The 15,337-nt window shown below is 40.8% G+C and overlaps 1 protein-coding gene across 14 annotated transcripts in view; it reads right to left on the bottom strand.

Annotated features, from left to right (window-relative positions):
* The window catches only part of PRRC2C (proline rich coiled-coil 2C), a 68,943-nt gene that overhangs the window by 34,129 nt on the left and 19,477 nt on the right, over positions 1-15,337 (bottom strand). For 12 of the 14 annotated variants that reach the window (XM_042873032.1, XM_042873044.1, XM_042873037.1 and 9 more), the window contains exons 4-16: positions 14,442-14,548; positions 11,892-12,023; positions 10,794-10,972; positions 10,344-10,423; positions 9,647-9,780; positions 9,476-9,563; positions 9,074-9,215; positions 8,031-8,105; positions 6,700-7,315; positions 5,765-5,934; positions 4,893-5,139; positions 3,610-3,823; positions 466-2,829 (exon numbers count right to left, since the gene is read on the bottom strand). In XM_042873032.1, coding sequence (XP_042728966.1) covers positions 466-2,829; positions 3,610-3,823; positions 4,893-5,139; positions 5,765-5,934; positions 6,700-7,315; positions 8,031-8,105; positions 9,074-9,215; positions 9,476-9,563; positions 9,647-9,780; positions 10,344-10,423; positions 10,794-10,972; positions 11,892-12,023; positions 14,442-14,548 — 4,548 coding nt within the window. The remainder of the gene's footprint in view (positions 1-465; positions 2,830-3,609; positions 3,824-4,892; positions 5,140-5,764; positions 5,935-6,699; positions 7,316-8,030; positions 8,106-9,073; positions 9,216-9,475; positions 9,564-9,646; positions 9,781-10,343; positions 10,424-10,793; positions 10,973-11,891; positions 12,024-14,441; positions 14,549-15,337) is intronic. The other 2 variants (XM_042873033.1, XM_042873036.1) reach the window with 2 other exon arrangements.

The raw sequence follows: 15,337 nt of genomic DNA, 5'->3' as shown, positions 1-15,337 counted from the left end.
TAATTATCAAATTCTAATCAAATTTAACATATAGAGAAACAAAATTTATTCTCAGTGGCAAGCATGTCTCAGCATGCTTTTCTGTTAGACAATTAACCTAAAAATACAATAGGTCAAATGAAATGCAGCTATGCATGTATTAAACTGCAAAAGCATTCACATTAAGCCTTCAGCTTGCACCCAGATCTTGGAAAACATACCTGACTGAGAAAATGCATCATTTTTTTTTAATTAGGCTAATTAACACTATGCATACATGTAAGAATACTGTGCAATTCAGTCAATTTTCTGGATTATACACACAAACCAGAAAACCAGAAAGCACAGAGATATTGGTGCATGTGGTTACCTTGCACTTGTCTACCAGTGACAACAAATCTAAAGCAATTATTAATGACTTTGAACCACAACAGGACAACGCATGACCACAGCTATGCCTGCCTCCTAACCAAAGCTGGTACTCACCCTCTTTTTCCACTTCTGGGCGGAGGACCACTGCGCCTCTCACTCCTAGGCCCTGAGAAGGTCCTCCCTGGTTTGGCTGGCCCACTGTTACCACGTCTGTTTTGACGGTCTATTCCAGGCCTCTGACTAGAGAAACTTCTCTTGGCTATTTCCCTTTTTGGAACTCCAGTGTTTTCTCCTGCTTTTGCAGCCACCTGAGCTGCTATATCTGCTGTTTTCTTCTCATCCCTCTCACGCCTCTCATTAAAATCGCTGCTTTCTGAGGCCGTTTCCCACTCCTCATTTGCCTGGTCTGAAGAATTCTGATTGGACAAGTCTGGTGTCTTACTTCCTGAAACATCCAGAGCAGTATTGGGGGGCTCAGTAACCGCATTAGTGACTGCAGCAGCAGTTGATGAGCCATTTACTGCCTCATTTATCTTTGATGCAGCTTCTCTCTCTTTTAGGCGCCTGAAGCGTGGTGGCTTATCTTGCCTGGGAGGCCGAGCAGGCCTTTGTCTTCGTGGTCTCTCTCTCGTTGGATCAAACTTCCTCTCAAATTTTGGAGGTCTTTTATCAACTGGTATAGGACCATAGTGCTCATTTCTCCTTGGCGGCTCCCCATCTTCTGGTTTAATAATCTCTGCTTGCCTGGGGTTCCACTGATTGTCTCTGTAAGCTGGCCTCCTTATTGTGGATGGTCGTGGAGGACGCCCACCAGGATCCCTTCCACCACGTCTGTACATTCCCCCTCTACCTCGTCTGGAAGGCTCTCCTTTAGGAAGAAACCCTGGTTTAGGTTTATTCTCATCATCTCTCATATATGTTTTTTCCAGAGATCTGTTGTCCACTCTGATATTGTTTTCAGGTTTGAATGACAGCGGCTTTGTAGGTTTCTTGCCATCAGCTCTCTCTTCTCTTTTTGGGTGTTTGCCTTTGATGAGACTGTCTTTGTCTGAAAGCAGAGTGTCACTTGCACTTTCATGGACCTCGCTGTCAGAATCAGTCTCTGAACCATGCTGCCGTCGTCGTTTTGGAATCACTTCAAAGTCTGAACTCTCACTGCGAGTTTCACTCTCTTCCCTTTGTCTAACAGGCCCAGAAGGCACATGCTCTGTTCTAGGCTTAGTATCTCTGTAGTGTGGATACTCCCTGTTATGGCCCCTACTGCCCCGACCACGTCCTCCGTAAGAACCCCTGTAGCTACGACCTCTAGAATAATACTCCCCACGACCTCTGCCTCTGTACCCCTGATCTGGGAACCAGTCTCTGTCCCTCGCCTCTTTCCAGTATGTCCTAGGTGGTAAGCCAGGCTCTCTTTTTACTGGTCTGGTTTCTAAGCGTGGTTTCTCTATAACTTCTTTGTTAACTACCTTCTCCGTCTGCTTTTCTTCCTTCACTGTGGTAACTGGCTGCTGTGTTTGTGGCTGCTGCTGTGCTACAGGCTGAGTTGGTGGTTGCTGCAGTATTGCAGGGGGAAGCTGTGGAACAGCGGGCTGTGCAGCTGGTAGCTGCTGCGAGACTGGAGGAGTGGGTGGCTGAACTGGAACTTTAGCTGCAGTCTCAGTCTGAGTGCTCTCTGGGCTCGCTGGTGTTGGAGCAGCATCCTGGACTATCTTCTTAGCTAGAAGGGCACTGCTAGAGGTGGATGTCTCTGGCTCAGTCTGAGGCACTGGCCCTTGAGGTACTTCCTTTTTGTCGCTTTTTTCAGCCTTGGTTGGTTTTTCACTACCTATCTTTTCTCCTTCCTTCTCCTTCCTCTGTTCACGCTCTTCTCTCTGTTCACGCTCTTCTTTCATATCTCTAAGCACAGGTTTTTTAATAGGACCTGATCTTCTTATTGGTCTATCACTGCCTTCCTCTCTCCTGCCATAACCAGGCCTAGGACCCCACCTTGTTTCAGACTTAGGTTTAAATGTTTTCTCAAGTTTAGGTCCTTCGGATGTTCTATTATTGATCAAAACGTCTTTTTTTGGCTTAATCTCAATTCTCTCAATTGTCTCCTTTGACTCAACAGGCCTGCTACTTATTTTAGAGATATTTGCTGTTGTCTCGATCCTCTGTTCTTCTGATTTTAGAGAATGACTTGAGCCGTGGGAAATGCTTCCCTTTAATGAAGAATGACTTTCCCCAACAGGCATGAGTTCTTCTGCAGAGCTGCGTGAAACATTCTCATCAATTCCTTCAAAATTAACTTTAGTGTTAGATGTGTCAGTTTGGAGAGGTTGGGCATCTTCCAAAGGCCTGCTTGGGAACTTTTGTACTTCCACCTCTCCTGGTTCTCTGAAAAAGTCTGGCTTTGGATGAGAGTCCAGCTGGTTGTGTTCTACAGGATAAGCTGCAGCGGGAACAGCAACCCGTTCTTGCTCCAAGTGTGCCTCAGATCTAAGAAACAACAATTAAGAATATTATAGGGGAGGGATAAAGCTCTCATTCATAAATATTTACTTGAATGACTTTCTGTTTGTATGAAGGATTTCTGTCAGATTCAGGAAACAATGTATCAATTTTCACAGTGGCTGCCAGTTTTATAGGTATTTATTTTATGCCACTTTGGTTAAAAATTCAGTGTCAAATGTACAGTCTGTTTTAGGAATCCATTCACATTAATGGCTATATGTGCATTTTAAACAGAACCTTCAGGTTAGCAGGCTGTCAGCAAGTATTACACAGGAAATGCTACGGGAAAAAAAAAAACGGGGGAGGGGTACTTTAAAGAAGCCCAAGGCAACTATCTTAGTTTATACTGCTTGTTTATACATATCACTTCTGAAACTGATGTGCACCAGGCAGAGGCTCACTAATATGGGGAAGATGGAGAGCAGATGAAGGATAGTATACAACCCTGCAGCAACATTCTACAAAACCGAAAATTCATAGTATTATCACAGTCACCATTCATCAAATCAGGTTAAGGATCCTAAACAATGGGTAAATTGTTTTTCTATGCCCTACTGTGCAGCAGGCATGTCTTGTTTATACAACAGTGCCAAGCACGTTCCCTCCAGTCACAACTCCTTTTAAAGTTTCGTGTGAAAAGCAGCATTAACTTTGCCTGAATTTACAGTTTAAACTATCTTTTACAATACAAATTACAGAGCTGAATGCGTAAGCAGGTTTGGCTCAGTAGTGACAGGCATGAAAGGGTACGTAACTCAGGCTTACCTCAAACTGTCAGGCTCTTCTAACACTTTGGGAGGAGAACTAGCTTGCTGAGGTTCCGCGTGGGGGTATGGATCTGACCCCCACATTATGCGGGGCTCTGACAAAGGAACAGCATGCTCTCTTGCTGAGCGAGCTATATGTTCAAATGAATCTGAGCTGGTTGCTGATCCTTCCAGCTGGTCTCTTCTCATCAGTGGTTTGGGAGGCATAATTCCTGTTACAAGTTTAAGTTCAACAGCTGAATTAGCAAAAAGACTTAGCTCATGAAATACAAAGTATATCAGCAGGTCCAGAAAAGCCCTTTTCTCTGTCCTCCTACCTTCTGTACCTTCTCTTACTGGAACCAAATGTCTCTTCACTGTCAATTGACCCCAAAATGATTAAGTCATATCCACCACCAGTGCCCTCAGTACCAACAAAAGCAAAAGCTGTCTGTTTCCACCATAACAAAAGAACAAGGCCTGTAAACCTGCAAGCGTGAGAATGAAGATTCTGCTCTAAGATATGAATGGCAAAAAGCAAGATGAATGTACATACAAGGTGGTCTTTGGCACTGTTATTAAGACTCTAGGTCCTATTTTGTAAACATTTTAAAAGCAGCACCATGGTTATCATCAGTTTTGCTTAGGTTACCAATTCCTCAATTCAGTCTCTACATTCCTTTTGAGAGATGCATTCCCTTGTATCCTGCTCCTTCTGCTCAGTGGTCTCCCCACTATGTTATCTGCCAGTCTGGTGTTATTTATGCACATCAGCTTTTCTACTCTCAAATCAAATAGCTATTCCAAAAGTTTAAAAGGACTTTTTAGTGCCAAGAATTTGAAAACAGGAATTGAACAAGACTCCAGAGATGCTAGTATGTAAGATAAAAACAACAACATCTCATTTTTTATTTAAAATAATTGAAGTAATACCAAGAGCTAATACATAATGGAAGATGAACCATAAATATACTGTTTTTATAGCATAACAATCTAACCCATGCCAACTAAGATAACCGTAAGCAAGTAAGGCTTATGTTGACATTTTGAATACAGTCTTGCTATCAGTAACTTGCCTGTGATAAAGGAGAAAGCTCTGATTTTACTATGTAGACAAGATATATACTGATGCATGACTGTCTCTACCTAACAAAAGCATTCCAACATACTTAGTCTCAAATGATACTTATCTTTCAAAAAAAAATTTAAAAAAGCCCATTTACTATATATAATGTGGTTAAGAAAAGACATCTATTTCAAACCCAAGAAAGTTTGACAGTCAGAAGAGTTGCCAGACTTTACCTGGATGAATAGGAGGCATATCCATTGCAGGCCTTCCTGACATCATTCGTGGGTCCATGTAAGACTGCATCATAAGCCATCGTGGATCAAAACCCATTGAAGCCAAATGCTGTGGATGTGGTTGCATTGGTTGGTAAAGAGGTCTATGCTGGGGAGGAGGGACAGGGCCACTAGAAGGCTGTGAGGGAGCAGACTGTGGAATTACACCTTGTTGCTGTTGCTGCCACTGCTGCTGTTTCATTTGCTCCTGAATAATAGAAAATAGCATTATAGGACTTTACATTATGATGAAGACTTGAGCAGAATTAAAATAACCCTTGGAAACAAGGATTGCAGTCACCTCTGGGATACTAAACATTTTGAAAATTCATCACAAACAAACCAGAATAAACGAGGAGAAAAGGGGGAGGAGATGGGAGAAGACTGTACAATTTAAAATAGCTATAGTTTTGCTAGTGTTCAGCTGAGATACCGAACAATCTATACTTTGTTCATGCTGTGACCAGTGCTCTTCAGACCATAGAAACTGAATGCAGAATACATTTGCGAGTGCCACAGCCTTTAACGTAAAGCTGAAGAAAGAATGATTGTCAGATTTCTCTGATTGCACAAGTATCCACAGGGTAATGCTCTACTTCTGGTAACTGATGCCAATAGCAGCCAGTTTTAGAAGCCTCTCTTGTCTTCTGCTCACTTGTGTACTTTGCAAGTGATGGGAGGTGCTCCCAACAAAACCAATTCAGCCAATACAATATTACAGAAGCTGGAAACCAATAACTTAGATTTCCCCCGCCCCTAAATAGTCACATTCTTACTCAGAATGAAGCAGAAGACATTGCGTTATTCTTCCTTTTAGCAAGCAAGTTGGTTACCTGCTGCCTCTGAAATCTCGGTGGTAATGATTTCTGGAACTGTTTAGAATAGCCTGAGGAAACAGCAGGACGAGGTTGAGATCCTGATTCTGGTTCGCTCTCATGAGTCACCTGTGAAATCTCTTTTTCATTCCGACCACTGTCTTGTCGGGTAAAGACTGCTTGATCTTCTGAAAAAACAAATGCAGGAGAAAAGAGTGTATTTTAAAGCTAGTAATTTCACATTAACCAGAGTGTCAGATAAGAGATATCTTTCTAAAATGAATACAAGCTTGCTTTCTCTAACCTCACAGTTCTAGTTTCCAACACACACACAGACTAAAAGAACAGAATTTCAAAACGTTATTTCCCAGAGTTCCCTTTAAACTCAAATAATCATAAATGATCGCTCAGTTCATGCTGCAACTATTGTGCGATTTAAGAAGCACTACTGTTTTAAATTTTAATAAATTTCTTTATGAACCAAAGTTCAGTTTTACAATCATTTTTACTCACTTAAGGGATGACACCAAGGTATAAAGAATAGTCTAACAGAGGCACTCAAGCTCCACTACAAAAAAATGTATTAAGTATAAACATGTGCTCTGTGTCTACTTCTCTAGGCTTGCTTAAAAAACAGAATAGCTGAAATAATTTACATTGTTTTTTGACAATATGAATCACTGACTCTCTTACAGCAAGAAAAAAAGTCTTTTACTTTTTCTGTATTCTTTCATGTTCTGCTTAAGTTACAAAACTCAATTTTTCCTTTAACACTTTGATGAGTTGGCCAGACAGGTCTAGCTCAAATGACAGAGTCAGCAGCTGTAGTGTGCCAGGGAAACACATGATCTAGATGCACAGTTAATCAGGTATGGCAATTAGACTGCTAGATTACTACTACACTCTGTGGTTCAGCTGCAAGAGAGACAACTCCTACTTGCATGCAAGCATACCTTTTTCTTCCTTGTTATTCCTGCTTTCACTTTCTTGTTTTTCTACCACAGGCGTTACCACAGGTTCTACAGGCTCAGGAGCTTCATGTACTGGTTTCTCCTCTTCTTTCTCCTTCCCCTTCTCTTTTTCTTCCTTCTCTCTCTCATTTTCTTTCTCTTTTTCCCTTTCTTGTTCTTTTGCTTTCTCCAGTTTTTCTTTTTCTTCTTTTTCCCTTTCCCGCTCCCTCTCCTTTTCTTTTTCCCTTTCCCTCTCCCTCTCCTTTTCTCTCTCCCGCTCTCTCTCCCGTTCCCTCTCCCTCTCCCGTTCCCTTTCTCTCTCCCTTTCCCTTTCCCTCTCCCTCTCTCTCTCTTTCAGAGGGTCTTCACGGGAGGGTTTTGTCATACAGCCAAATTTCTCATTTAACTGTTTCAGCTTTTCTGCACAAGCTGCTTTTCTTTGTTCTTCCATTCTTCTTTCTTCCTCTTCGCGGCGCTTACGGGCTCGCTCAACCGCAGCAGATATCTCTGACTGCTGTCTTCTCCTCTGTTTCCAGATTTCATCTTCATCTGGTACTGGTTTAGGAGGAAAGGGTCCCTGCCTTCCAGGTCCTAGCTGGCGATCAGGAGGAGGAGGATGCTGTAGTATTAAAATCAGTGAGTCAGCTATGGCATGATTACATAAAACAAACTAGCTGAAATACAACATTTTAACTGTCTGCCCACTGATGTATTTGAATGGCATTTTTTAAAGTAAGGCTTGAAAGACAGCTTCCATGCGAAGAAGAAGTAAAGATTCAGTTGAGCTCGTGTCACTTCTTACTGCTGCTAATGAAAAGTGACAAACACCTTTTAGATTTGGTTACAGTTTGCTCTGGCAGATCTCAGATGGAAAGTCCAAGTAGACCAAGAAACTCAAGATTATCTTAGGATAATCAAGATTTTAATGAGCACTGCTGAAAATTGTTAAGCAGCTACTACCTACACATTTCACTCGGAACTTCATTTCCCTGTCTACCTGGGCATGCAGCCAACATTAAGCCACACTCAGCCCTTAAACACCTTCCTCATGCCCCTCCCCTCTCTAGTCCCAAGTAAGGCTAGATTATCAAAAGCTCTTGAAGTTCACATGCATTTCACAAGCCACTTTCAAGACTTACACAATTTACACAATCAATTAGCAGCATGGCTATGTTGAGGTCTCACTCTCATCAGCCCCAGGTATTACAGTCACAATGTTACAGAAAAAGGCTCACCCTATGTGAAGCATTGTTACTTTTCCAAGTTTAATTCCCTCCATCACAGCATTAAGGAATTTAACTCAAGAAAATAAGGACAATTCTGATCTTTCTTACCGGTGGTAGAATAGATTTGGGATGAAGAGGAGGACCACCTCTTTCATGTATAGAGGGCTGTGCTGGACCCCGATCCTATTGGATCAAGCACAATACCAGGGTAAATAGCTTGTAACAGGAGTAAGGCTGGTAATTTTTAGGTGTACTTTTTCCTACAACATTAAAATACTATATCTAGTGAACTACACTGCATAGGATACAGATTAGCATGCAAAGAGGGCAAGAACATCTTCATTGCAGCTGAACAATTACTTAAAAAGCATCCAAATTTTGCATTTAGTTTACTGCAATGTTTTTCTTCAGATTCAGTACAGCATCAAACCTTGGAAAAAGACGCAATCTCTCTACAGAGAAAAAGAGCAAGAAAAACAGATTTGGGATCCCCCATCTTCATTGTTACTGGTGTCAGGAAATTTTCACTCAACGCCAACGGCAGCTTTTCATGGGGAAAAAACACCCCTGCAAGCTGAAGCAGGCATAAGCTGAGATAGCTGCCATTCTACTGCAGGATAATCCAAAAACCAAAATGGCTGAACTGATGCATTCTACGACGTCTATAGAGAAACCTATCTACCTGAGAAGAAACAAGTTGACACGCTACTGCAAAGCTGTACTGAAGAAAACCAGGTCATGATTTACAAAAAAAAAAAAAGAAAACAAGGAGAGCATGTGAGTCAACATGGCACTATTTCTCTGTGCCTCTACAAAAAATGATGGACACCAGAATGGTTTTATTCACTGTTACAGCAATGGACAGACAAAATAATTAAGTTAAAACCTGTCAATTGAGTAACAGTAAGCGACATAAGAGTTCTCCTCTCTCACAACTGTGGATTAGAACACACTAGAAAAAGACATTATTTTTATTTGGGAATAGAAGCTAAGCAACACCCCATCACTTATTACAGCTCAGATAAGCAGTAGATAATGCTTTTACTCATGTTCATAACCCTTAATCCACCTGACAGCTTCAGAAGAAGCAGAGTGGGATCTCCCCTGACAAGACTCTTGCCAGAAGAGCTAAAGAGAAAAAAAACACAAACCTGATCAAGCTGAGAACTTTTGCCATAAGATCCTTTGGTTGCTGCTGCAGAAGCCTGGGTGGCAGACTTAGCATTAGTCTGTTCTTCTGCTTCCTTCTGGGCATCAGGGCTCTGAGAATCTTTTGATGGCGTTTGTTCGTCACTGTGCAAAAAGATGAGAAAAGTAGGAGTATTCCATACAGCTCTTTGGCTATTTATCTTCTATCTTCAAAATCTCTAAGCAAGAGTGAAAGATTCTCACAAGAAAAATCACTTGTATTTCATGCCTCACAGGCTGCAGACAGTTACAGGGTTTAACGCAGTACTTAAATACTGAAGTACTTCACACACATACTTCATTCAAGTTTCCCAAAAGCTAAGCAGCTGTGTAGCATTCACACACAACTAGCAGCTCCAACTCACCCACTTTCCTTCTCTTTTTGACTACTTCCTTGCTCATCATCATCACTGAAATTCAACTGCTCAGTGTAATCCACTTCACTCTGAGCACCTGACACACAAGCAAATATTCAATTAATCCTTCAGAAAAGTTAAATATACAAAGAAAAGAAATCATTAATCTGAGGTTCTTACCTGCCCAGCCTTCATCAGCCTCAGCATCTAAGTTATCAAATTTATCAAGTTCTTTAAGTTCACTAGCACTGAGAATGGATGGGCGCTCAATAGGCTCTGAACACCATGAAGGAGGTCCTCTTCCCCTTGGCCCCCTACAAGAGAAAGAGAAACAAAGGCCACCATCACTATTTTTTTTCAGCAAAATGACTAAACAGAAGCTCAAGTTGCATGACACGTGCTGCTTCCTCACGTCAGTACAAATGTTATACATCACACACGAGACCATCACAGTTCAAATAATTACTGCCACACCACCACAAAGGAAAATTATTTTTAAAAAGGATTAGAGTTCTACTGTAATTGAAGAGCAGCACAGATGTGAACCAGAAATTAACTACTTTCATTGTGACACTGGAGCAACAGTCTTTTTACAGATAAAGTGCTGCTCAGAATTATAGGTGTCCCTTTCTCCTGCTTTTCCCATTAAAAAGCCCCATAACATGCAAGATTCTCCTAGTTTTGCAGCTGAGATGTCAAACACTGTACAGCCACTATATAACTACTCCACACAAGCCGAAGTTATAAGACTAACCAGTGACAGCACATGGCTGTAATCAAGACAATCAGTGCAATGCTCTTTTTTTCTTTTTAATTTTTCCCCTTTACAGGGGGATGCAGAGTTCATAATCACAGAACAAGAACACTTGTATCTTACCTACTAGGCTCAGAATTCGGAAACCTTGTTGGGCCTTGTATGGAAGGAGGATATGCCATTCTAGGATACTGATTAAACATCTAAGGAAAGTTTAAAACAGAAGCCATTTGTTAAAAATATCACTGTATCAGACATACTCAGAACAGTGAAATCATAATGGAATTAAAGCAAGGCTATTCACTCAAAACAGTCTGCTCTAATGATGGTCTGTGTGACCATCAGGCCACAAAGGTGGAACGATCACCTCTGTACTCAGCAACATGTGACACACTGAAGCTTAGCACAGGAGTGACAACATGGAGCCACATCCTTTGAGGAGCTTGTTGTGATCCTACGCTTCTTACTAAACTACTAAGCATTCCATGGAGGGAGGATAAAAAAGGTGTAAGGGAATCACAGTAGCCAATAAGCAATCCCTGCTGCTTACAACTTTGTGTAACCACTACTCACGTAAGGCGGCATCATTGCCCTGTACTGAGATGAGATGGGCGGCTGCTGCTGGCCATTCATCTTGGGCTGTGGGATCTGTGGTAAGCGTGCATCCCTCTTCTCTGCTGCCTTCTGGCCATCACTTTGTTCTGCTGGAGTAGCATTGCCGTCTTCCTGCCCAAGGGCCTTAGCTTCTTGATCTGTTGGAGAATTGGGTGAATTGTTACTACTATTTTCTCTCCAACTAGCAGCATCTACACAGGCAGAGCCAGTAGAAGAAAAGATGACCACACTAGATCTACTAGGCGGTTTCCAGTGACACAGCTATCTGCGCAGATGGACATTCGCTACTAAGAAAATAGAGGTTGTTTTCTAATCCTCTTCAGCTCTACATCCAGCTGTGATCCCAAAGGGTAAGATTTAAATTTATAGACAGCTTTAGCTGCTTTTCTCTACCTTCTAAAACACCATGCCATTTAGGAAGGATGCTGATCACAGTACAAGATAGAAAACAGCTTTAAGTGAGCTACTGCTGATTTGACACACAGATGCTGCCAATGGAAAGATCAAACTTCTTTCTACGAGGAGCATCACAGACTTCTCAAGCAGCTCATAATGACATATCTGTGCGTTACATTTCAAAGTAAAGAAGTATTCAGATACTGGCTTGCATCTCTGATAAAGTATGGAATAGAAATGATGAGGGTTGTATTTCATTGGTTATAAGGACAGTTCTTGAATATACATTCTAGTTGTCATGGCATCTAGCAGGTGGAAGAAAACACCAATAATGTGCAACAAACGCTCCTCAGAGCACCAGCCTGGGCAAATATGAAGTGAGCTGTAGGATACAATTAAATACCTGTTTTCCATACCAGGAACAAATATAGCAGAAAAGGAACCAAACACAAAAATCTTTATAACAAGCTCTTACACAATAAAACCATATAACAGAGAAGAAAGTTACAAGATTTTCAGATAGGACGACTGTTTGTAGGTGATTATTTATTGCAGAAGTGAATCCTTAAAATAGTATTAATACACCTATTTTGTATGGGAGCAAATATGCATTCCACACAACTGCGTGCAATTTCACTAAAAGTTCTACCATATACTTACTTTGTGGCCTCAAGCTGGGTCCATGGCCCTCTTCAGATGCATCTTTCTCTTTGCCTGACTTTTCTTGATCCCCAGCTGCCGGCAGACTGGGAAACTCTTGCTGGAAATAACTATTTATTGGAAGAGCTGGACCTACAAAATAAGATATCACAGTCATAAATCTTCTGTAATCAAAGCAGTTCAGAAAGTGCTCCTACAAGCCTGATCATCCTTAAAAATGAAGCATAAAGTCATTAATTTAATGGCAATAGAATTTGCAAACCAAGAGCAAACCTCATAAAATGTTTATACTTATTAGTAAAGCTGCTGAATGGCTACATGGACTATAAGGTTAACAAAACAAAAAAAAAGCAGTTCAAAAAAACCCCAGCCTCAATTACATACTTTTTGTTTTTTTAAGCCAGCAAGCTAAAAACTTCTATCATCTCTGATCCATGAAAGAGCCATGGATCATAGCAGTAAGAATACAGCATGAAAGACAGGGATCTTGTTTTGCTTTTTTCTTTTTTAAGGGTTAAATGTTACGCACAGGATAAACTCCTCTCTTTTCACTTTCTTTGTAACTTGATGACAACAAATACCACAACAATTACCTCTGTGCCCACAGATCAGCTTAAAAGCTTTCAATCTTCCAACTTCACCTACTACAGGTCATGTTAATTTGTTTTTTGTTACTGGGCATTAGATATTTCATGCTCACAAGCAGCCACATCCAGCAGTTTAAGGCGACTGAAAACCACAGCCACACTAAGCAAATGGCCTGCCAGGCCAGAGAACCATTTTGGAGACCCAGAAAGAGGTAAAAGTTTCATGAATCTTGAAACACTTTCTCTGCTCAAGCTTATGCAGCAACAATGTTTCAGTTGCAGAACAATAGTATCCTCAATTATCAGCCTAACAGCACCTAAGCTATCAGCCTGAAACAGACCCATCTTCAGTTGTTGAAGATTTCAAATGTAATATGGTGGTTATTAACTCCCAACTCCTAACTAATGGGTGAGCCAAAGAAATACACATTCCCCATCAGGTTTGGCAGTTTTTTTTTTTTCCCTGCATGGTTATCAATAGCATCAGGACAGGACTTAGTTTCTCCTCACTCAGCTGACGTCTTATTCAAGGAGCATGAGGCAGCTGGCTGAATGACTGCTGGAAAGTGTACAGGGCATCTGGAAGAAGTACAAGTTCCACCAGCCAACTGCAGATTGGGAAAGTATGAACACAACAGGTGTATCCCAAGCTTCAAACTAAGGATGATAGCAAGCAGCTGAAGCCGGTTCACATTCTGTATTTCTTCTGGAAACAGCAAACCCACTACTGCATTAATTGAATGAAATGAGGATGCCATATGGGTTTGGCACACAAGCTGCCATGGTAACCATAAAATAATTAGCTAAATGCATTCTAAAACCATTGAGCTGAATCATCCTGTGTCACATCAGAGATGATCTAATCAGCTTATGCAGAAAGGTTGATGCAAAATGATCTGCATTCCAGGGTTAATTCCTTTTTTTTTTTTTTAAATCTCTTATTATACAACACTCCTGCAAGACCTTTATGGAAAAGAGTTTCTGTATCTGAGAATGAAGGAAGCACTGAGCACTACACAGGAGAGCAAGAAATGCAGGATATAGAATTGCCATTTCTAACACTTGCAGCAAGAAATGGCAAAGTCATTAGATATGTGATGTTAACAAACTCCAAATACAGTCTTATAAGCTACCTCCATATAATTTCCATTTTACTATTCTGAGATATCTGCAGAGAGCTGACTTTTTCCAGCAATGAAGCCAAAATTCTCTTTTTTCAGTCACAGAAAGCTTGCAAGTCTTCAATTTAAGGAATAAAACACATCATATGCTATTTTCCATAATGGCAACATGGAAATTTTAAGTAATCTCTAACTCTACAAACAATTTTTAAGCTCTGCTGAAGATTCAATTTGATCTCACACCTGTCATGAAAACACTCAACCTGAGATCCACAATGGAAATTGTGTGTAAGGACTGAGAACAATTATGTAAAACAAACAACCAAATACACCCTTAATGCTTCTCCTGAGCAAAAAAACCAAAAACTTACTTGAACATTACCACTTTGAAAATGAAATCATCTATAAAATAAAAGGGAAAGTATTGTGGTAGCACACATTGAAATAGAAATGAGACCACACACACTCTGCATAAAATGATCCCAACTCAGGACCAAATTGACCACTAACTGTTTATGGTTCTTATGCAAAAAATTGTAGCTGTTACAGTAAGTGGCTGAGATTTTCCTCTCTCTAGAACAGCCACATTCAAGACCTTATGCTCTGATCATTATTTCTGTGGCAATTAAAAAAAAAAAAAAAAGAAAGGCTATGCAGGTCCTTCAAAAGGCAGTCAGACAGCACTACCACTCTTACAGGCTACAAAAGCTGCTTCCACAGCATTCTTAGTCCCTGCTGTTCCGCTCAGGACTCAAAAGGCTGCTGGGTCTGAATGCTGTGAGAAGCAGCATTCCCAGCCCGCTAGGCTGGTCAAAAACCTCTGCACCTTTAAAATCACTTACCATCTTGCCCACCTGGCTTGGTGTTGGCCCACGATTTGGCAACAGGAGCTGCTTCTGGAGGAGCAGGAACAGCAGGTTTTGGCTGTGTCTGCGGCACCTCTGGCTGTCTGGAGTTAGAGGGAAAGCACTCATGAATGCAAGACTGTCGGGATTATTACTGCAAACAAGTGAATGAGAGGAGATAACTATGCAGCTAAAGAGCCAATAACTCCTCTGCAAAAAAAGCATTTTCTTACATAAAAGGAGCTGTTACAGTAAAGTTAAAATTGGAATAAAATTAGCTAATTCTTTCTAAAGATTTCTCAAAGTGGAGAGGAATGAATGAAAACGAAGGGGCAGAAAATGCAGTCAGTCGTGAATAGAATTATAACTTTCTAAGCAGCTTATCAGACCATCTGAAACCAATTTACAACCATGGAAGGGAATAATTCGGAGTAATGCTCCTGGGCTGGGTGTAAAAAGCACTTTAAAAAAAGATCACCATGAATGGGGGGGAAAGACAAGTACGTATGTCAGAAATTACTACGTACAGGAACTGATAAGGCCTGAGAAACCATGAAAAAATTTATGGGCACCAGGAATCAGAACGGGAAAATTTACCTTTATGAAGATCAAATACAGTCTGAGACATTTAAAATAGTTCTGTCATTCTGTCCAATCTAAAAAGTGACTGCATTCTAAGGGAAGATATTTTTAATCTAGACATTTCTGAAACCTGCATATACAAATAACTGAAGACTCCAAAGCATCAGAGTTTGCAAGACCTCCAGCGCCCTAGCATCTTTTTTTTTTTTTTTTCCTCCAGAGGGGAAGTCTAACAGTCTGGAACCACTTCATTAACCCAGTGAAGAGAACCAGTGAAAAACAGGCTGGAATTTTTATTTATTTATTTTTAA

The sequence above is a fragment of the Lagopus leucura genome, unplaced genomic scaffold (assembly GCF_019238085.1).
Source record: "Lagopus leucura isolate 7727_CA_CO unplaced genomic scaffold, USGS_WTPT01 Super-Scaffold_100009, whole genome shotgun sequence".
Lineage (NCBI taxonomy): Eukaryota > Metazoa > Chordata > Aves > Galliformes > Phasianidae > Lagopus > Lagopus leucura.
This window is presented reverse-complemented; position numbering and strand designations above follow the sequence as displayed.